The sequence below is a fragment of the Cyprinodon tularosa genome, unplaced genomic scaffold (assembly GCF_016077235.1).
Source record: "Cyprinodon tularosa strain WSP-4 unplaced genomic scaffold, ASM1607723v1 ctg108, whole genome shotgun sequence".
Taxonomy (NCBI): domain Eukaryota; kingdom Metazoa; phylum Chordata; class Actinopteri; order Cyprinodontiformes; family Cyprinodontidae; genus Cyprinodon; species Cyprinodon tularosa.
Window position 1 is genome coordinate 124,831 of NW_024037871.1, and position 21,887 is coordinate 146,717.

At 37.9% G+C, this 21,887-nt stretch overlaps 1 protein-coding gene across 2 annotated transcripts in view; it reads left to right on the top strand.

Annotated features, from left to right (window-relative positions):
• The window catches only part of tmod1 (tropomodulin 1), a 34,222-nt gene extending 13,240 nt beyond the window's left edge, over positions 1-20,982 (top strand). The window contains exons 2-12 of one of the 2 annotated variants that reach the window (XM_038290733.1): positions 74-149; positions 511-647; positions 7,985-8,141; positions 8,867-8,983; positions 12,171-12,260; positions 12,634-12,764; positions 14,944-15,051; positions 15,152-15,295; positions 15,628-15,772; positions 16,401-16,500; positions 19,576-20,982. In XM_038290733.1, coding sequence (XP_038146661.1) covers positions 525-647; positions 7,985-8,141; positions 8,867-8,983; positions 12,171-12,260; positions 12,634-12,764; positions 14,944-15,051; positions 15,152-15,295; positions 15,628-15,772; positions 16,401-16,500; positions 19,576-19,594 — 1,134 coding nt within the window. In that variant the 5' untranslated portion in view covers positions 74-149; positions 511-524 and the 3' untranslated portion in view covers positions 19,595-20,982. The remainder of the gene's footprint in view (positions 1-73; positions 150-510; positions 648-7,984; positions 8,142-8,866; positions 8,984-12,170; positions 12,261-12,633; positions 12,765-14,943; positions 15,052-15,151; positions 15,296-15,627; positions 15,773-16,400; positions 16,501-19,575) is intronic. The other variant, XM_038290741.1, reaches the window with a different exon arrangement.
• The last annotated feature ends 905 nt before the right edge of the window (positions 20,983-21,887 follow it).

The window sequence follows — 21,887 nt, forward strand, 5'->3', positions numbered from 1 at the left end:
CCACTAAATCCAAGCAGCTGTCTAACTCTGAGAACGTTAAATCTTTCCTCACTCATGTTTCTCTCTGTTTCAGCTGCGTTGGAATCCCTGAGAAAACTTGAACAGTTGGCTGCCATTATCATTGTACCTCTGAATTGGGGATCATCAAGGTGATATAATCAGTAACATTAACACCTATTGTTGCTAATTCAATATATTAATTATCTCTTTGCTAGAGTATTGCATCCTGCTGTGCAATTATGGCTTTTCTCTAATCTTTCAGAGGGCCCAGTATTTCTTTTTTGTTTTTTTTTTGTCTCTGATCTCTTTGCTATTTTTTTAAATCATTTTAGATATCTTGAAATGGAATCAAGATTCTCCAGGTTAATTGCATTGGATGCAGGGTTAATGTGCTTTTTCAAATATATTATTAGTTACTTTTTAGATAAATATGTCCAAAATTTTCCATTGTTTAAACCTGTTTTCTATTGATTGGATTTTCACACAAGGGATTTTTTTTTTTTTTTTCAGGGTTGCAGTTCATCATGTCGTTGTTAAAGAAGGAGATGGACAAGTACAGGGACATAGACGAGGATGAACTGCTACAAAAGCTCTCGGAAGAGGAGCTGCAGCGGTTAGAGGACGAATTAGACGAGCTGGATCCTGATGTAAGTTTATAGCATTTAGGTCGATAAGGAGGAGAGTCAGGCTGATATCATTTATTGCACTAAAATAAACTTGGTTGTTTTTTGTTTTTTTTTATTCGACTACCATAAGTAGGTTATTTTCTTTTCCATCAGACAAAGTCTGTTAAAGTCTGAACAAGCATGCAATTTTGATGTAGGAATATTCAGTTTTAAATAAAAAAGTGAATATAGTTGTATTTTCAGGCTTCAGTGTCTTCCAATAATACTTTCTTGTTTCCTTCCTGTATTCCCTGCCTCCACCCTACCTCTCATTCTTTATTTCCATTTGCAGTTCATTTGTTCCTTCCTTCCTTTCTTGCTATTTTTTTTTTTTTTTTTTACTTACAAAATGAATAAAAAGACTGGGAATTTTAGAAAATAATGTGTTCCATTGAAAAAAAGGGAATAATCTCAACCAAAGGTCACATAAAATAGCCTTTAAACCAAAATAAATAAATAATACCTCTAGATAAAATCCAGTGTATCCAGTTTGCTTTTGGATGTTTGTTAGAGAGCACTGAGACCAATATTACTAACCTTTCTGTATTGATGGATTAAATAATTTGCATTTAGATATATAGTGGTTGAGGTGTAAAGCCACTGAGAAACAGTTCAAGATGTATGAATACTTTGGGCAGAAACTTTAACATAAAAACTTTCTAAAAAGGCAGCTATAATGTGAAATAAATCTGAATCTGTCTTTTAGATCTAAACAACTGTAAAAATAGAATAAATGGTGCAAAAAGTTTGTGAGGGTCTGAGCTGGAGGTCAAATGAAGAGACTAACTCAAGGCAAAAAATATCAAGGTTAACCATAAAAAAAATAATTTTTTAATGGTTTTTTAATGGTTTCGGCCTCAATACGTAAATGAGGCCAAAATGCATACAGAAACGTAAAAACGACAGGCAGAAATAAATAGCATTGAAGAAAAATATAGAGTAAAAAATAAAAGAAGAATAAAACAGATAAAAATATTATATCATGCACATAAATAAATACTTAAAAAAAAGATAATAAATAAATAGAGTTGAAGATTATAAGGGACAATAAATAGATAAGTTAATTATTACAAAGGCAAATAAATAAAGAAGCTAATTAAAAGAGATTCATACATTTATGTCTCACTGTATAATTAAATTTCTACCTACATTTATTAGTTTATTGTATTTTTGGGGCAATTAATTGTATACTTATTTATTTACTGAGCATTTATTTATTTCTGTATTTATTTTTAAATATGGCAGAGTTGGCCCTCCATAACAAACTGACCGCACAAACAAATTGACAAGACACACAGCAAACAAAAGGGACTTTAATACTGGCTGATTAGACCAGACCAACACACTGAGGAAGAAGGAAAGAGAACATCTATACAAATGTAACAAAAATAACTGAAAGGTTAGCTTAAGGATTAAACTTAAAGTAATATTAACTAAATAAAATTAACAAAATGAGCAAATAACAAAAGCAAATAAATGAAAATATTATGCAGCATATTTAAATTTGAACTCCCTGGTCTTCCCCCATAGTGGAACTCCAGATGGTACATCCCAATTTATCAATCATTCAATCTGGGATTGAGTGTACCAGCGACAGTCCTTTGGCTTCAAACAGGTGAAGGTACTCTCCACAACAGAGTTGGCAAAATAAAATATAAAAAAAGTTAACCAAATGTGTTTGCTAATGTCTTTCAATATTTTCAAAATAAAAATAAACAAACCAATATATTTATGCTGCTGTGTGTGAAAACTTCACGAGTTACACACTGTACAGAGTTACAGTATGGAAAACTCAACAGCAGAAGAATGGTTAAAAAATAGGGATTATTATTAATGTTGTGTGTAGAGCTGCCTAAAAAGGCAATGTATCATGGGTAATTGTGTTGGCTTTGTGCTAATCCCATTTGTGCTATCACTGACAGAATGCTGTTACTTACCATGAGCTATGGTTGTGATGGGAGCTATATTAGCTTTCAGATGGATGTCTTTCTGCTTATAAAGAGACAGGAGTCCCCCTCAATGCCAAGGGGATGACTGGAAGGGTTAAACATGGAGAACTATTTGTTAGTGAGACTGATGCCAGCAGTGAGCAACTGCAGGGGCTTCCATGACGTAAACAGAAGACACAGTGTGGACGTGCAGCCTTGGATTGTGCCCATTCTGACTCAAGGCTTACACAACAGTGTTAGCCTGTTTGATGTAGTATAGAGAAATCTCCTGCATCATTTCTAGTAAACCCTCTGAAAAAGTCCCACGCTGGCCAAGCCCCCCCCCCCCAAAAAAAAACACTCCTGCCAGCTGTGCTTTGACTGAACAATAACACCAATACAGTCATCAGGAGAACATTAGGTACACACGTTGTCTCGCTGTTGGACTCTACACTGCAAAGAAGTGAAACGACATTATGGGAAAAGATACTGAAAACAACTGCAATGATCTGTCCATGCAGAAAAATAATTTCACTAGACAAGATCTCTTGAATTAAAATGATATTGTACTAGTTTGATGCTTAAAATAAGAAATTAACTCTTAAGACAAGATACGTTAGTTGGCATTTCTAAATATATATATATATATTTAGTCTTGGTCAGAACCAATTATTTGCTGTGGACTTTCCTGTGTTCACATTTACTGAAACATGTTGGTTTCCTCACTGCAGCTGATACCTGGTGCTCTTATCTGCAGTCTAATGCTAATCCAAAGTCCTTTTATATGCTAGCATATAAGATTAGTTAACAGTCATTTTCTTCTGATAACCTCTAGGCTAAACCTACAATTTATCCTGAATGGCTGAATCTGAAGCAAAACTAGGTCTCAAACAATTAATCGGATTAATCGTGATTAATTGATTATTGAAATAATGGTCAACTAATTAACTAATTGATTAATTATTAACTGGAGTATAGAGACTCTAAAACTTGCCTTTAGCTGACAGAGCGACCCACTTATAGCAATAATTAGACTGAAATTGTAAAAAAACAAAAAACATTTTTGCTTAAAGCTACAGTGTGTAATTTTCAGCCACATCTAACGTCCAGACTGCAGATTGCAGCAACATGAACATCTCCCCCCCACCGCTTCTCCCCCCCAACAGTACGGCGAGCGTTACGGGACAAAATGTCTTCCACGACGTCCGCATCACCTACCTTCTCAAGTGATGAGGTTTGTTTACATAGATAATTTCATTAGTCTGTGTAGGGTATAGATTTCATGTAGAATTAAGATAATAAATATACCCGTTATTTTTTCTACATCGTTGTGACGTTTTGGTGAGCTGCTTTGCATGGTGATATAAACAGACGAAGTAATTGTAGTCATTAGTTTAACAGCGAGATTGTGTTCGCTGGAAGAATATATATTCCCCGTTTACAGAGTCCAAGTCATGTTTGTGGCACGGGGGTTACAAGGCGAGGAAGAGGGAGAGGAAGAGGGCAGAGAGGCCGGGGTGGGCGTGCAGCTAGGGCCAGGCGAGGGAGAGGTGCCTAGAGGGGTGACTAGAGGAGAGGAGGAAAGGCTTGAAGATCTCCAAAGGAGCCGGAGAGAAGTAACCGAGGTATATATCCGTAGCTCGCTAATATGCAGCTTCATATATCTTTCTCTCTCACACTCACACACGCCACTATCAGCTGTGGTAATTTTATGAAGCTGTGGCCTTATCTAGGTAATGCTACCTGACATCTTGACAATAGTTTGGTTGAAACGGGATGTGGGGGTGGGGTATTACGTGTATAAAAAGACAATTGTGTGTGTAGGATTAATTACCTGTCCAACAGAAAACTGGCAACTTGAGCGTCACTTTGAAAACCTTTTTCCTCCATCAGTGACTTCCATCGTGTAAATGCCGTGCCAATGTTGATCAGTGTTTTTTGTCGTTTCTTGTCGCGCTTGCGTTTATTCTCGTCGTGTTTCCGCTTCTTAGATGACGGGGGTTCGGTGTCCGCCGCTTTTCGTTGTGATACAGAGTAGGCATGATCCTCCATTCGTCTGATGTTTGGCCACACAGTGCCAAACAGTTTGCAAAGTCACTCACGCCTGCCGCCTTGTTCACCTTTCTTGTTACTGAAGCGCCGTATACCTGCTTCTTCTTCTTCTTTGGTTTCAGGCAGACTAAACGCTTCTCAGGCATAATACTGCCATCTACTGTTCAGTACCGTCTCAGTTAATCTCTCTCAACTTGCCGTAGTTACTTTCGAGCGTAATGGGCAATCTCGCAATCGCTAGTTTGTTGGCTTTGCGCTGCCGTAGTGCAAAGATGTCTGCCTCCATGGCTGCGAGACCCGCTCCTATGTAATTATAAATAACGAATTCTAAGGCAACGCAAATATTATGGTTAAAAGGCTGAGCTCATAGGTGATGATAAATAACATAGTTATGTATAATATATTCAATTTCTGACTTTATATCCCTGTAATTATTACACACTGTAGCTTTAAGATAAAAAAAAATGTTTTTGTCTGTTGATACGTTCAATCAAGACCTCCTCAAGTGGAAAGGTTTTTAGTTTTATCTGGTTTAATTTAAAAAATAATAAACCTGATTATTAATTGATTAATTGAAAAAAATATTACATTAATAGATTTACAAAATAATCCTTAGTTGCAGCCCTAGAGAAACCTGTCGAGATTTTTCTCAACTGCTAAATGAAGAAAAATGTTTAAATAGAGGGAATTTAATCAGATGAAAGTTCAAGTCCGTTTGAAAAAAAGCTAACTAATAAAAACTAAGAGCTTCTGACAGATAGGAAGTGAATGAGCAGAAACATTTTGCAGTAACATCTGCAGCAAAATGGTTAATATTTGTTCAGCTAAAAAAAAAAAAAAAAAACACCCTAATGGGAAAGTTGAGTATGGATTTTATGACTTATGATTTATGTTTGTTTAAAACTTGAAAAAATAAATTCAGATTAAGCCGTTTTAACTAACAACAATCTGTTCGTGCCTGCTTTCAAAATGCAACTTTGTTATTTATCATTGGTGTAAAGATATTGGTTTCTATTATATGTGAGGTGCAGTAAAAAATTTAAATATTTTATTATTATCTCTTAATTGTCCACTGGAGCTAAAATGTCTAAACTCTGAAAAAAACCAAATGCAGTTTTAGTCAAACCCCTCATTCCTTGGACTAGATGAAAAAGCAGAGTATGGTTCTAACTTTACTGTATAACAACAAGAAGTTTACTTTAAAACGGAATTCATAGCATGACATCATAGATTTTACTCAAACATAGAAACTACTAATGTTAAAATAGCAACTTACAAATAGTTTTCGGCTCCTTTTTTTTATTCACCACATGTTTCATAGAAATTCACTTCTATTTTCTCCCACCCATAATTCAGGAAAAAGTTCAACTGTCAGCTTACAACAGGTGGGGGAGGGGAAGCATTGTGCTACGGTGCGCCCCATAGAGACGTCATGCATGTTATTTGACAGAATCTCGCTGGTTGTGCTTAAACTGGTCTCTTTTTAATCATTGTTTAAACCTGATCCTGGAGACTGGCCTGTTCCTGTGGCTGAGCTTGGTGAGCCACTAAGCTGTGTAAGATGAGGGAAAGAGATTCTACAGTTGTTAAAAATAAGTTTCGTCTGACGCCTGTCATCTACAGCCCAAGAAAGCTGGGAATGGTGTGCCACTCACTACAATGAAAGGTTTTAAACATGTTTGCTGCTATGCTGTCGTTTTCCTTAAGCTAATGCTAGAATTAACACTTAGGGTACAACGACAGCTGAGTTGTTCAGAAAGAGAGGCAGACTAAGGAATATGGAGGCCTGTAAGTGCTGAGAGCCCTGATAAGATATGAAGCTATAAGTAGAGCTTTGGTTTTTACTGTTGATTCAGGTTGAAAATAACTTGTGTGCTGGATCGGTCTGGGAAACTCCTTCATACCTCCTCTGGAGCGGAGAAAAGATTAAGATTGATGAATAGGGTTATTTTTTAAATCTGTTTTAAATCTTACCTTTCTAGCAGTTGGATTTTATTTGTTTTTGTGGATAAGTCTGAACATAAAGAAGACGAAAAGTTTATTTTTCAAACCATGACCTTGACTCTGATGTCCTTATCTTGAGTTTGAAGCAGCATGTTAAGAGCATAACTAAAAGTAATAATCTCAATCTTATGGATAATAAATGTACCTTACATTGTCCTGCACTAGCTGACATTTATGCAGTTCAATGATCTGTGTTACCTGCTGGGATCAGGCTGGTGGATGGCATTCTCAGACCTCCTGAATCTTTATTTAAACAGAATTTAAAAATCAAGTGTCGACTCTGCAGTATTATTGTCAGTGCAACTTGGTAACACTCAACGCTTTGTTTTCATATCTCAGAACATGATCAAATGGTACCTTTGTCCAGCAGTCTTAAAGCTAGAACACAATGAATTTGATTTTTCCGACAGAAAATGATGTTGGACAAGGTCATGGCGTTTAGCACTCATTGAAAGAAAATAGGGGTGAACACACCCAACATGATTTTACGCAAGTAAAATGAGATAGGCCCTAGGTCTATTTTAGTTGGACATGCATCAATTCAACAGCAATTTTATGGGTCTGACAGGAAAATAAACAAGGTTACAAAGTAAAATACATCAGCTTTGGGGGTTAAATACAATATAAAATTTGTTAATCGGACAGGAAAAAGAGTCAGTTATGGAGCCGCACATCCTGTATGTAATAAGCGGGACAGACTCTTGCAAAAACAATGAATGAAACATAAAAAAACAATACTTCACCCATGATAAGAATTCAGGAGGACAGAAAATGGAAAAGTTAAAATAGTGATCCTATTAGCCTACATTTCTCTCTCACTTCCTCATGAAAAAAGGAAAGAAAAGCTTCGATAAACTTCCGAGATCTCTCTCTGAGAATCACCTTTATGCCTCAGCCAGCATATAACCTATCCCGCAGTGTTTATTGCTGTGTATTTCTTTTCTTTAGACATAGATCTCATTATGTTGTTAATATAAACATAATATAAAGATTCTCCACCTGTTCTGGTTTGAGATGCTGCACAGACTCATTAAGTTGGGCTGTGCTTTATAGAATACACCACTGTTTTTTATTTATTTAAATGCCTTTTCATAATCTGTCCAAGTCAAATGTGGGAAATTGCTTTCTTTTGTGTAAAGCACAGAGATGTGAAAATAATCTGCACAGATCTACCCACCCTGCCTAGTCAGAGCCTCTCTATATGCAGTCATCGTGACAACCGGTGTGTTCAGGCCTTTAGAGGCGGTGTACACCCAGGACAGGTCACCAGTACATCTAACTGAGTTTTGACAGATTGGGTTACATTTTAAAAACTACTTCTCTCACTTTGTCTAGAACGCCTTATTGCCGGCCGGTCTTCGACAGAAGGACCAGACTAAGAAAGCACCAACAGGAACGTTTCAGAGAGAAAACCTGCTGGCTCATCTGGAAAAACAGGCCACTGAGCATCCTGACAGGGAGGACCTGGTGCCGTTCACTGGCGAGAAGAGAGGTGGGATCCAGCATTTCCTCTAAAATCATTATTTTAGGAATATTCAAGGAAACATTAACATTATACTTGAATACATAGAAACAAAAACTGAGAGACTGGTTGATCATCTAGCTCTCACAGTATGTAATTAAATATTTGCTTTGGATATAATTTGGGTTCCTTTTGGTAGAAAATAAAGAGTGTTTTGCATCATTTTGCAGAAATAAAATCCTGGTAGTTTGACAAAAAAACATTTCTTACACTTGGCAGAGGATGATCAGCCCCATATAGTTTATTAAGTAGCGATACTGCTGAGAGCGAACTGTCATTGTGGAGCGCAAGTGCAGACTTGGAGCTAAGCTTGTGCAAATACAAATTTCTGCAAAAGCACAGCTAGAAGAGCAGAGTTGAGCACACAGGACAGGACCATTCCGGATTACTTTCACCCCTGCTGCTGCTGCCATGGTCCATCTGTGGTCATGCAGAATAATTTTCCCAAAAAAAAAATGCTTATTTCTAAAAGTTACAGTAAATTAGAATTTAAGGGTAAAACATCAGTGTTAAATTCTTCATGTTATGTTTAAGCATCATTAATTGTAAAACATCCCCATGACTGTGTAGCTCATTTCGAATCTGTACCATGCACGTATAAAAGGAAAGAGGAATGATCACTCAGTTTTTATCTCATAACCCTGATGTTCACTCATTGAACTGCTGTGTAATAAATCTTTTCCCAATGACCAAAGGGAAAGCTTTTGTTCCTAAAAAGAGGGTGGACCCCATCATAGAGAATGTGACACTAGAACCAGAGCTGGAGGAAGCCCTGGCCAGTGCCTCTGATGCAGAACTCTGTGATATCGCAGGTAAGGACATCTTCTTTAATATAATATTTGATTTGTGAGGTGTACCATTGAGTGTGTAAAAATGTACGCCACCTGCTGACTAAATAATATAAAGGTGTCTGTTCCCTTTCTAGCAGCTATTTTCCTTCATATTAACTCTTTATTTCTCCATTTCCTTTAGCATTCCCTTCATGTCTCTCCCCATTCATCTCTCCATTGGTTTCATCACTTTGTTCTCCTCACCCACTTCTGCTGGATCTCTTTATCCATTAACTGAGCAACATCCTGGGTATCTAATAACACCACACTGTGTTTGCATGGAAATTTAAAGATCCCTGCCATGCTGATTAAGTGTACAGAATTAATAAAACACTGAATTCTCATTAATTAATCACTGTAAATTTTGGCACTATTTCCAATAATATTTTTGATGCATGAGCAAAACATAAACATTGTACCTCTGGATCAGAATGCCCTTTCTCCAGTTCATTACTCTGTTTTTCTCAGCCTCTAACATTCCATTTCAATGTACATTGCATGTTTTGGTTTCAACTAATAGTTTTAGAAACATGTTTCTTCTGCTTGGAAGTAATTCTGATGTTTTGGAGTGACCAAGCCAGAGTCTGGACTTGAACACTAGAAAAGTAAAACAACTAAAAGTATATAAAAGTTTCTTGAAATAAGTGCATTTGCACCATATTTGAGTTGGTAAGTAAAAGGATCCGTACTAGTCAATTTATGCTTTATCCTGAACCGGGTCGTGGAGGAAGCAGTCTCAGCAGAGACTCCCAGTTTTCCCTCTCCCCAAACAGCTCCTCTAGCTCTACTAGAGGAAGCCTGAGGTGATCACAAGCCATTTGAAAACTATAGTCTGTCCAGCATGTCCTGGGTCGCCCCCTAGGCCTCCTCCCGGTGTGACACACCTCGAACAACATCCCGAGGGAGACGTCCAGGGGGAATCTATCAAAGACGTTCGTTCCACCTCAGCTGACTCGTCTTGATGTGGAGGGGAAGTGGTTCTTCTCCGAGCCTCTCCTGTATGACCTAGCTCCTCATTGTATCTCAAACGGAGTGCCCAGTCACCCTGAGAAGAAGGCCCATTTCAATTGCTTGTATCGAGGATCTGATTCTTTCGGTTGTGATCCAGATTTCATGACCGTAGGTGAGGGCAGAACGTAGACCGTGCAGTAAATTAAGAGCTGTCTTTTTTTGCTCAACTCTCTTTTCACAACAACAGATCAGTGTCTGTATTATAACACCGATCCGTCTTTCAATCTCCCGTTCCATTATACCCCACTCATGAACTGAACCCCGTGATATATGAACTCCTCCATTGAGGCAGAAACTCCTCCAACCTGAAGCAGACAAGCTACCTTTTTCCATTTGAGAACCATGGCCTTGGACTTGTAGCAGCTGATTCTCATCCTGGCCGCTTCACACTCTGTGAATTGCCCCAGCGCATGATTTAGGACTTTGCAGGAAGGATTTAACCACATCATCTGCAAAACGTAGGGACGAAAGCTACTTTTCCTCAAATCAGAACCACTCCAGCCCTTGGCTGTACCCAGAAATCCTGTCCACAAAGGTGATGAGCAGGACCAATGACAGAGGGCAATCCTGGTGTTGTCCATTATGCGCTGGGAACAAGCCCTGCTTAATGCCAAACTCTTGCTTTACTTGTACAGAGGCTTGGTGGCCCCTAGTAAAGAGCCCTCAACTCCGTACTCGTTGAGCACCCCCCCACAGCACCCCACAAGAGACATGGCCAAGTGCCTTCTCCAGTTCCACAAACACATGTGGACAGGTTGGACAAACTCTCGCGAACCCTTCAGAGAATGTAGAAGTGATCTAGAGAACCCTGGCCAGGATGAAAACCACACCCATTCTCTTGAAGCCAAACCTCAACAATTATTCTCTCCTCTCCTGATACAAGCTTTCCAGGGGAAGCTGAGAGGTGTGATCACCCTATAGATGGAACACACCCTCTAGTCCCACTTCATATGGAGGGAAACCACCAATCTAGTCAGCTGGTTCAGGGACACTGTCCCAGACCTCCATGCTGTGTTGAAGAGGCCTGTCAGTCACCACATCCTGACAACATCCAGAGATCTAAGGTTTTTTGAACCCTTGCCACCATAGATTTTTTTGAGCACCTTGGTGACTTCAGTCTGGGTGGTGAACAACTCCTGCCTCGAGCAGCCCGTCTCTTCTTCCTCAATGGAAGGAAGAGATGGTCAGGTTGAGGAGATACTCCAAGTTTTCCTTCCATCATCTGACAGTTTGCCAGAATCGCTTTGAGGTTGACCGAAAAAAAAAAAAAAAGATGTGTCAATAAAAAGTATGAAAACCCCTCTTATTTAAGATTTAGCATATCCCATTTTAGCGGCCAAAATGCTAATATTGCTGGTAGATAATTTTACTTGCCTGCTATAATGAAAGTAAAATACTCTTATTATAAGAAATGTATACCTATTTTTAGATCAGTTGTTGTAAATCTAATAGGAAGTAGCTAAAAATCTGGGTGAGGCCTCCTAATCCAGGGATTTGTAGTTCATCATAAGAGATAAATTGGAAACATGCAAAAAGCAGCTGCATATATGTTGTCCTGTCCTGCTATTTTTGTTTTGGCCAGGCTGTGGGCTCGGCAAATCTTGTTTTTGTCACAGCTATATTTCATGCCTTAAAACATATTACTGCAACGTCATTGGCTGACCTGTTTTAGGTCAGTTTCGGATGGTTGAAGTGGGAATGGGATGAATTATTGTGTGTTTTTGAAACACCTTAAGGATTCAACTTACAGGCAAGGTTAGCACAATGTTGTTATTTCATCTTGTCACCAGAGGGGGATAACTTTTGAAAAACTATGGAACTTGTATTATGCTCCTTTAAAAATGACTTCTAAACCTGTCAATTGTCATGTCCCATCTGCAGGACACATGATGCTTCCAATAAGTCTACTGTTAGTAGTTTCAATGGTTTTATATGCCAGGCTATCCCTCCTAATGGTTAACGGAGGGTCAGGCGTTTTTGGTGATTTCGATGAGGCCAGTTTTAACAGGTTAAGTTAACACATTAGAATAAGTTTTGTAATCTTGTTTAAACTGAAAATTATAAATGTTGTTTGATGCTATTAGTCCGTTTATGGGTCTAATGATGATTAAGCTCTGTCTTCATAGATAATTGATTTTGCTTTCCTTCGCTTTTTCAGCTATCCTGGGCATGCACACCCTAATGAGTAACCAGCAGTACTACGAAGCTCTGGCAAGCAGCACCATAGTCAACAAGCAAGGCCTCAATAGTATGTTAAACACACATTTGTTCTTGCTGTACATTGTCTATTAGGAGCAGTATTTAACAACACAAATGCATATTATTGGGTGTTTTGTAAATGCTTCAGTGGGCAGGAAAATGCTGGTGTAAACAGGATAGAGTTTAAATAAAACAGTCTTGTAAAAAGTGATTAATTAGTTGTTTTTTTTTACTTTGTTAAAGGCTACAAATTTCTATGTGTTTACTCCTGGAAAAAAATGCTGCTGAGTCATCTGATTACATTTAATTTTATAAACCATTGTAAAGATATTCTTCTGCTTTAGTTAGCAAAAGCTGCTTTTCTTCTTCAGTTAGAATAATTATTTTATGTCAACAACAGTAATACGTTTGATAATCCCCAGGTGTGATTCAGCCCACCCAGTATAAACATGTCCCTGATGAGGAGCCCAACTCCACTGATGTTGAGGAAACGCTGCTGAGGATACAGAAAAACGACCCTGACTTGGTGGAAGTTAATCTCAACAACATAAAGGTTAGAATGTTGTATCATTTTAATTAAAACTAAATACAATACATTTGGAAAAAAAAAACAACAACAACAAAAAAATAAGTGTATTATATTTAAAAACTGACTGATTGATAGTAGAAAAAGATTGTACTGTACATTCTGAAATAAAGAAACATGTAAGATGGGGGTAAAAGCCAATCAATCAGCCAGACGTTGCCAGAGAATGAAGATGTTATCATTAAGCTGGGATTTACTCCCCTCTTTGGTTTGTATCCTGGTCTGTTTATAATTTTCCAGTGGCAAATGTTCATTCAATCGAAACATAGACTTTACAGCTGTTTCGTTCCAGGCCCCACCTACAGTAGCAGCCATTCAAATTGGCTCTTCCCAGTCAAACGCCAGCTGAATGGCACTTCCCTGCAACTCCCAGCAGAATCCCCTCCAACTTCCAGCCACTGGAGTGACCCCCTCCTTCTCCTGGGCATGCATTTTTTTTTACTCTGACTCCACCCTTTCACTGAATTACAGGGTCTGAGGAGATGATGCTTCTCTTTTGATCTTAATGTCCACAAATCATGACAGAAAGAATATTTTGGTTCAAAGATTGATGTTTAAAAAGGAATTGCAGGGGACCAGCGAAGGGGCCATCAAGGCAAGTGGGGAAATTTTTAATGGCTACTACTGTACAGTTTGTTTACTCATGTCATTTGGTAACCTGACTCCGCCAGATGGATTTGCTCCGCATATCCCTCTGAAACCTTCCGTTGAAGTAATTTTGGGAAGGGGCGAAAATACTGGTTAGGTGAGTGGCCTATGTTGGTGATAGACGGGCCAAATAAATCAGATCAACGAAGCATATGACGTACTAACAGAGCGACGACGAAAACACAACCACAAGCCAGGCTAACTCTTGCCGAAACCAGTCGGGAGAAGAGCAGAAACTTCTTTTCCTCTGAGAAAAGCCTCCAGGGCAGTGTTTTGCTCTTTTTTCAGTGAAGAAATACTCTGTAATTCCGATAAAACTTGCTCGATAGCCACGCTAACGCTAGTTTCATGGCTGAAGCCGCCATGTTCTTTTGACTGAAGTGTCGCGCTTCTCGTTGCGTAACACACTTCAACCCACCTCAAAGCCAACGCTGATTCGACGTTCGTTTGGTGAACTGCTCCAAATTTTCTTTAACGGAAAGTAGCCAGACTGATCTGTGAGTGAAACCTTGAAAGCTCGCAAGATCAGGATGGTCTCATGAGGCTAGTCATTTGGTGCTGAAAAGTAATTTAAAATAATTAAAAGTAAAGTAAAGTAAAGTACTTTTTAAAGTAATTTAAAAAGTAAGGGGAGTGGTGAAATTTTAATTTTTTTTGGGACGCACACATAGCTTAAATAATATAGTCTATTAACCTAAAGCAATATGCATGGTATGGTTGTTACATGTCAGGTACGCCGGTCATATACCTTGACCAAGGCACCTTATCATTACCGCCCCTACATAGTTAGGAACTAATTTCCCACTGTAATCAGCTTCATAGTCATGGTAGGCCACTTCTTTGATTTTATTTATTTTGCTCAGGCTACCCATAAGCCCACAGCCCGCCAAATGTTGAACGGGCAATATTATTGCCATTATTGTTAAGATATAGTAAAATTTCACAAATTCAGTAATTAAATGTCACAGGGGATTGTATGGCGGGATGGTCATTTAAGAAGGGGAATGATTTTTAAGATTTTTTTAAGAAGGGGGATGCCAACCCCCCTCAATTCGAGTACTGGCTACATGTGCTCTACTTCTGATATAAAATGCGTCATTCTTTTGGCTGAAGGTCAGCCATATTTCTTGTATAGCAGAATTGTTATAGAAACTGAAAGTGCTTCTTAAGTGTAACATGTTGCTGTTAGAAAGGTTTTCTCCTGAGAAAACACTAGTTTGGTCATCGCTCTCTATGGTTTTAGATGACAGGTCATCATTCGTTTATGGTATGGATAAATTAAATTACCACTAAAATAGTACATTTCTATTTTAGAGGGGGTGAGACTCTGAAGTCAATTTATGTCAGAAATACTTGTTTCACAATGATCTGCTTTGAAAACCAATGAATAGGCCTGGTGTAAATCTATCATGTTTAAAACTTTTTCCAGTGTTTAGATCTTTCCTGCTCCAAAATACAACAAATTGCTCTTTAACTACTGTTTTTCCTCACTGCCCAGAATATCCCCATCCCAACACTGAAAGCTTATGCTGAAGCCCTGATGAAGAACACTGTGGTGGAGAGGTTCAGTATTGTTGGAACAAGGAGTAATAACCCCGTTGCATTTGTACGCCTCTAAGTATACCACCTTAATGGAGTTCAGTAACATTTCTTAATATAAAATTCTTAATTTCTGAGCTGGAATATCTTTTCCTGTTTCTCCTCAGGCACTGGCAGAGATGCTGAGGGTGAACACGACCCTGAAGAGTTTGAATGTTGAGTCAAACTTCATAACTGGGACTGGAATCCTGGCCCTCATTGAGTCACTGCAGAATAACACCACACTACTGGAGCTTAAAATCGACAACCAGGTACCAGTCGACTCTCACAAACCCTAGCTGTGTGCAGACTAACAATACGCAAGCCATCTATGCTTCTTTAGCCTTATGCCTTTTAGATTACAGTACATAGTGATGTCTCATACTGCATAGTTATTCATCAATGATTCACTTTTAATTGCTTTGTATTTGCACTCTCTCCATATGCATTATTTAAAGTTCTTTATAAGGATTGATGGAGATGAAAGTTACTCTTTGCAGCCATCAAGGCTTTTCAAGAAATTATTTAAAGAGGGCCTAACTAATTTATTAACTTCTTATCTGTCTTTGCATTGACCCCACCTCCTAACTCTGTCCAACTCCAGAGCCAGCCGCTGGGAAACAAAGTGGAGATGGAGATAGTCAGCATTCTTGAGAAAAATACCACCCTGTTAAAGTTTGGCTATCATTTTACCCAACAGGGCCCGCGTCTGCGAGGCTCCAACGCCATGATGAACAACAATGACTTGGGTGGGTTTTAAAAACATCCACACTTCTGCATGTAGGATACATCACTTCATTTTGCAAAATGCAATGGTGCAGTGCATGCTTAAAAATAAAACTTTTAAAGCATACTCTGCATCTGGAAAATGCTTAATGCCTTGGATTGTTTATGTAACGGTACAATCTCTCAGCGGTATTGTGTTTGGCAGTGTTAGCTGATGTGTATGTCAGTGCTGTTGACACCTTATCTTCACTCTATCGGCTGGAAACCAACTTCAATCACTGTCCAATAAGGGAACTGCAGTGATATCATCAGTTGGTAACTCAGGCTGAGCAGCCAATGAAAACACTAACTTCCTAAGTTGTGACATAAGAACTAAGAAAAGACATAGAAGAGAACATAATGTGAAAAAAAAACAATGAAGGGGTTTCCTGCTCTGCAGATGTTAAAATCGTTTCATGGCTAACTATATGTGATGAGTTTGAGTTGTACTTATCATATTAGTGAACAAAATCACTTGTTGGGTTTGTAGTTATGGTTCATTGAGTAGACTTTAAGGACATTGATTTTATAACCTGTTCATTTTGTGTTTAGAACATGCATTTATATCTGTCATCATTAACTATATTTTTCATTTATCACATCCTCGTAAAGCCCGGGCCGTCAGGTCAGAATCAGACGGCTCCATCACCTTCACTCTGTCGGTACCTGAGCTGGAAAGAGCCTTTGGAAAAAAGTTCAAGTCCAAGACTAAGTAAAACCAAAACCTCACCTGTCTGGTTGATCGTCTAGCTTTCACTTCCTTTGACAGCAACTCTTTGTCCTTGTCTATGCAGCCTGTTACTCTGCCAACTGCTGTCCTTCTTCTGGGCATTTCTGACTCTTTTCTGCAGCACCTTCCATAGATTCTATCATTTTAATTGAATCAATTGTTTCTGGCTTTCACAGCTGCAGAACATTTCCTCTTGATGATGCAGTACACTTCCTACCTTCTACATAACTTTTCTATAGCAAATTTGTTTTTCACTTACATCTCCTATGAAGTATCTCTTCTGATCTTGTTAAGAGTTTTCATTTCTTTCAGTTTGTCCAGTTCCATTTTATGCTTTAGCAATTTAAAAGCTACACTAAGTCTCCCAAAGCTGGAATTGCCTTCAGATATTTAAAGATATTGTATAGATTTCTCGCTGCTACATTAGCTCTAGAGGTGAGCGTCCTTCACTTACAGTATATGAAGCATCCCTCTCCTTGGGTGCAATCTCCAGATCCATTCCCATCTATCCAAATGAGTTTCCTGGCCAGAAGGGATGAATGTGGTCCCTTTTGCTTTAAAGGGTGGAATTTACAGGGCACTTTAAACCACAAACCACTTCTGACTTCCTCTTAGGTACAAAATCAGGTGCTCTGCTCAAAACTCATACCGGATGATGGAGTTTGTGCCCATCTCTAACAGTGAATCTAAAGTCACAGCATGGTCAGAAATTTTCTTGCAGGGCCCAGTCTATCCTTCCATTTCCCTGTTGTTTCCACCATGCAAGCTAAAAAAGACACCAAAAGGTACTTGAAGTTATTGGCTGTGGCAGTTTTTTTCTTGATTCAGAGGGAGCAAACCTCTATGTTTTAATCAAGAACCAAGACTCAGACCAGATGAGCTGACCATCAGCTAAATTACTTCTAACTCAGCTATGAATCCCTCCAGTGGATATAGTTCATGATTGAAGATGCCAACAGACCTCAAGGTGTCAAAATCAAACATTCTCCTCTCTGTAACCATGTCTAGAGATCATGTAGGACAGGTAGCATGCTGATGTACACTTAGACCCAAAGTTGACTTTGTGCTGAGGGTGCACACAGCTCTTTTGTTATACAAGGACTAGATGGCCCTTAAGCAACCTCTGTCCCCCATAATACCGTAATCCTTTAATTGTTCTCATTTTTAGAATCCCAACCTTGTTTTGGCACTTCACATACAGGGGTTATATTTTCCCCTGTCACTTCCAACACACTGACAGGTGATGAGCACCTCTCTCTTCACCCGAATGACAAAAAAAAACCAATAAAGGTCTGATGATAACATTTTTAAATCGAATGTCCAAGGTGCCTTTTTACCAAAAACACATATAAAACATACAGTGTATTAACATTAACTATACATGTTGTAATATGTATAGTTACCAGCTTCAGATGGAATCCATTGCTCTATGCCATCATTATACCACGTCAGGACTTTAAACTTCACCTTGCCACAAATGCACAAACAATAGAAATTACTTGCACTTGTTAGATTGCTTTACACAGCAGTAAACACATGAAGTCATCAGATTTGTTAAAAGCCCAAGTTTTTTAGCAGGAGAGTCTTTTGCCAGATCTGAAACCTCTTTCGATTCCTGTTTTGAAAGGCTGGGGTGTGTCAATGGTTGAAATGAGATTAGCACATCCAGGCGTTCTCTGTGGAGTCTCTGACTGAAAAGCCCAGCTGGGGCTAGTGTTCTTTAAATGCTCTATGATCCCAGTCTCTGCTACCTCTGATTTTTTTCCTTTGAACTCAGCGAGAAATAATGCAGTAAATATTTTGGAAGTCTTTGGAGTCAACATCTTTGGTTCTCTGTTTTGCTTTTGCCTTGTTCAGGTAGTCTTTTATTTCATTTAAGGGAACAATAAGCAAACTTTCATTAAAAAAATAGTTTTGTAATGAACTAAAGGTATAATTTCACATGGACTATGGAAATCACACACCATTTTTCTTTTTGTTCTCCAGTCTCTTGATTTCAGAGCCAGGCCGGTCGCGTGGCAGTGTATGTGTTTGCATGTGTATTTATGTGCATGTGAACAGCGACCACTCAGGACTTCCTCTCCATTAATGCCACCACCAGCATAGCATAGGAGCAAAATGGCAAACAGTGCAACCAAGAGACCAAAGTATTCTACAGAAGACAATCAGGATGCACTTTCCTTAAAAACACAAGTTGTCAGATAAGGAAAGGAAAACAAGAAGGATGAACATGGGCCTTGCATTTCTAAGATGAAGAGCAGAAGCAGCTCCAGTTGGACTCTGAGCTAGTTTTGTCCTCCTAGACTGGTTAAAGCATGAAGTCAAATGCTTGTTTTTGTTGTTTGCTTTGTAGAGCTGCGTTGCCTTGTTGATTCAGTTTAATGCAATGCTACAATTGTGGCAGGAGTTTCACCAGCAATGGACCCTTTATTACTGTTATATGAGGCGAGTGTCTGGTAGCCCAGCTAACTCGGTAGTTGTCTCGGCTTCGTGTATTCTATCTAGTTACCCTGAGTCCTTACACAGACAGCAACTTAAATGTGTTTTATCTTTTATCGCACATCAAATGTTGAGATTAAGGAAATAATAGATATCATATTGTAAATAAAAATAAAAATCTGGAGAAAGATCAGAGAGATGAGCCCTGTCAAGTATCTTTTCTTGCTCTACAGTGTTCAACACTGTAGAGTGACAGAATTTTGCTTATTGCTCCTTTAAGGACTTTGTTTTTCTGGTACTTCTGTGCTGTGAAGAAAAGAAAGTTTAAAATATAGGTGCTTTAAATCTACAATTTATCTTGATGCTTTTCCATGCTTTGTTTCTTGCTGAAAAACAATCATTCCTTTAGCATGATAATGCCACCACCAGTTTATTTGGGGTAAGATGCGCTGATCAGTTTCAACATTTTCTTGGAATGAACATTGACATTTGGTGTCATTGGATCAGAGCATCTTTTACATGTTTGCCCCTTGTGTGTGTCTTATTATGAGGTAAAATTCTTGTTCATCTTATGCTTGACTTGTCTTAGTAATTCTGAATTGTCATTTCGATCAACAGTAAGAAAGAGAAGGCTTGAGGGAGGACCCATCTTCCCAAAGTGTCGGACAAATGTGTAGAAACGAAGCCTACCTTCATCCTCTTTCCAATCATCCATGCGCTCCATTATCAGCCTCTTTGTTGGTTGGTAAATGTTGAGATTATACTTTTATTTTTCACATCTGGAATGTGCATTTCTACAAATTGGCAAAGACTTCAAAAACTGCAGCTGTTTGTACACAACAGCAAGGGGATGCATACTTTGTGTTATTATTAAGAGTCCTGTTTTGAATGCAGACCTAATGTATAAGTAATGGTCATATTTTGGCTCCTCCTGTTTGTGACATGAGTTCAATCTCTTTACTGATGCTGTTTTGTATGAGTTGTGTGACCATTAGTATTGTTCCGAGCAGTTTTGTTGTCAACATAGAATAGATTCCATAAAGGCAATGTTAAAGTTCAGACTCAAATGATAAAAATATCAGTGCATAGTTATGAAAATTTGAGGTAATACCAAATTTTTGTGCCAGAAACGCCATCATACATTTTTCTCTGATAAAAAGCTTGCAATTCTGAGATGTGTCCCTTCATATGACCCCATTTCTTTCTTCCCCTAATGATACAATTATGTTCTGCTAAAGAACAATGAACATTTTATTGAAGGGTGTGAATCTCGCTCTCTTTAAACTGTGTAAATCCTATTAAAATAATGACCCAAAACATTGTATCTAAATCGATATAAGCTAGTCTTCCATTTGATGATTGATTGTGGTTGTAATACTTCTTGCTGTGTTATTATACAGGTGTAGCTGTTTTATTACAATATATAGAACAACAAGAGAAAAAACTTTTTTTTTACCATTAACATTGGGGAGTCTACTGTATTTTGATCTTACCACGTTAAATCTACTAGATCATTTTAAATGATCAGGAATATGATTATTATTCCTGTGTCACTTTTAATACAAAGTAAAACTTATGCATATCTAACCAAATTTATGAAGTATTTTTAAAAACAGAGGAAGGATCCATGCATTTTCATTCATAAACAAACAAAGTCTTTAATTTATTGATAAAAACACATGGACTATTCTGTTGTTTTAAAAAGCGTTTCATCCTTTGGTGGTATTTGTTCTGGATGCAAACAGCTCTACCTGACAGATAAAGGGAGATATTTGAGTATAAAACTGAATTAGAGTCACTACTTTGTTACAATCCCTTAATTTTCTAGGGCGTCATTCAACAAATGTTAATTATGAATGTAAACAATGTAAAAAATATTTGTAACAAAGTGCCTCACTACCCTACTCCTTTGTCTTATGGGCAAATGTTTGTGTTTTAGTGCCTGTTTTGGGGTTTTCTAATGTAGAATGCACATTTTTAGTTAAAAGTGTTTGTTCATGAGTTTAATAAAGTTTGAAGCTTTTATTTTGGTTGTGTATTTATTAAATTTGGTTCAATGATTGACTTTCCAATGTAAACTGCTGTGGCCCGACATTGAAACTAGAGTGACATCTTGTGGCAGAATGGAGCACTTGCACCATCCTTCTGCTTTAAGTGTTTTATGATCTGATTAATCACTTAAAAGATTTGATCTACACAGTAATAAACGGATCAATCTGCAAAATAGAAAGTGGAGTAATTTTTAACAGCAAGGTTTATACATTTTTTGTTTATTTATTTTTTGTTTGTTTTTTTGGGCAAAGCTTTTCAACTATGTTGAAAGTGATTATTTCTGATTCATTTGCATTTCTTTGCAGTGTAATAAGGTGGTAAAACAATTCTACAGGTCTGTAGATAATCCAGAAGATCCAGTCTTATGCCTCAGTGTGGCAAAACTAAAACCTGCTCATTTCTTTTTTTTTTTATGAAAAGGTTTTCTTCTTGCAGATGCTCTAAATAGGTCAGATGTTTTTATTTAATTTCTTTTATTTATTTTGTGGGGTTTGTTGTTTTGCTTTCATTGTGTACAACTCCACTAATTTGACACAGCAACTGAGGATTCTATATTAGTATTTTTGCAGTTCTGAATCTAATCCTTAAAGTCGTAGGGAAAATCATAATTAAATGTCAAATCATTCTGGCTTAAACATGTATATCAATGTACTTTTTATCAGACGATATTGTCCCAACATTTAGAAAATTTCTATAAAAAAAAAAAAAAAAATTATTTATTTATTTATTTATTTTTTGTTATCTTATGCAGGCCAGTTAGTTACATGTCAGTTTGTACACCAAAATTCGGCCAATCAAATATCAACGGTCATCTGTCAATCAAGTCCATACTCCCAAGAATGCGAGTATGGACTTGTGTCCTCGCCAAGTATGTTCTT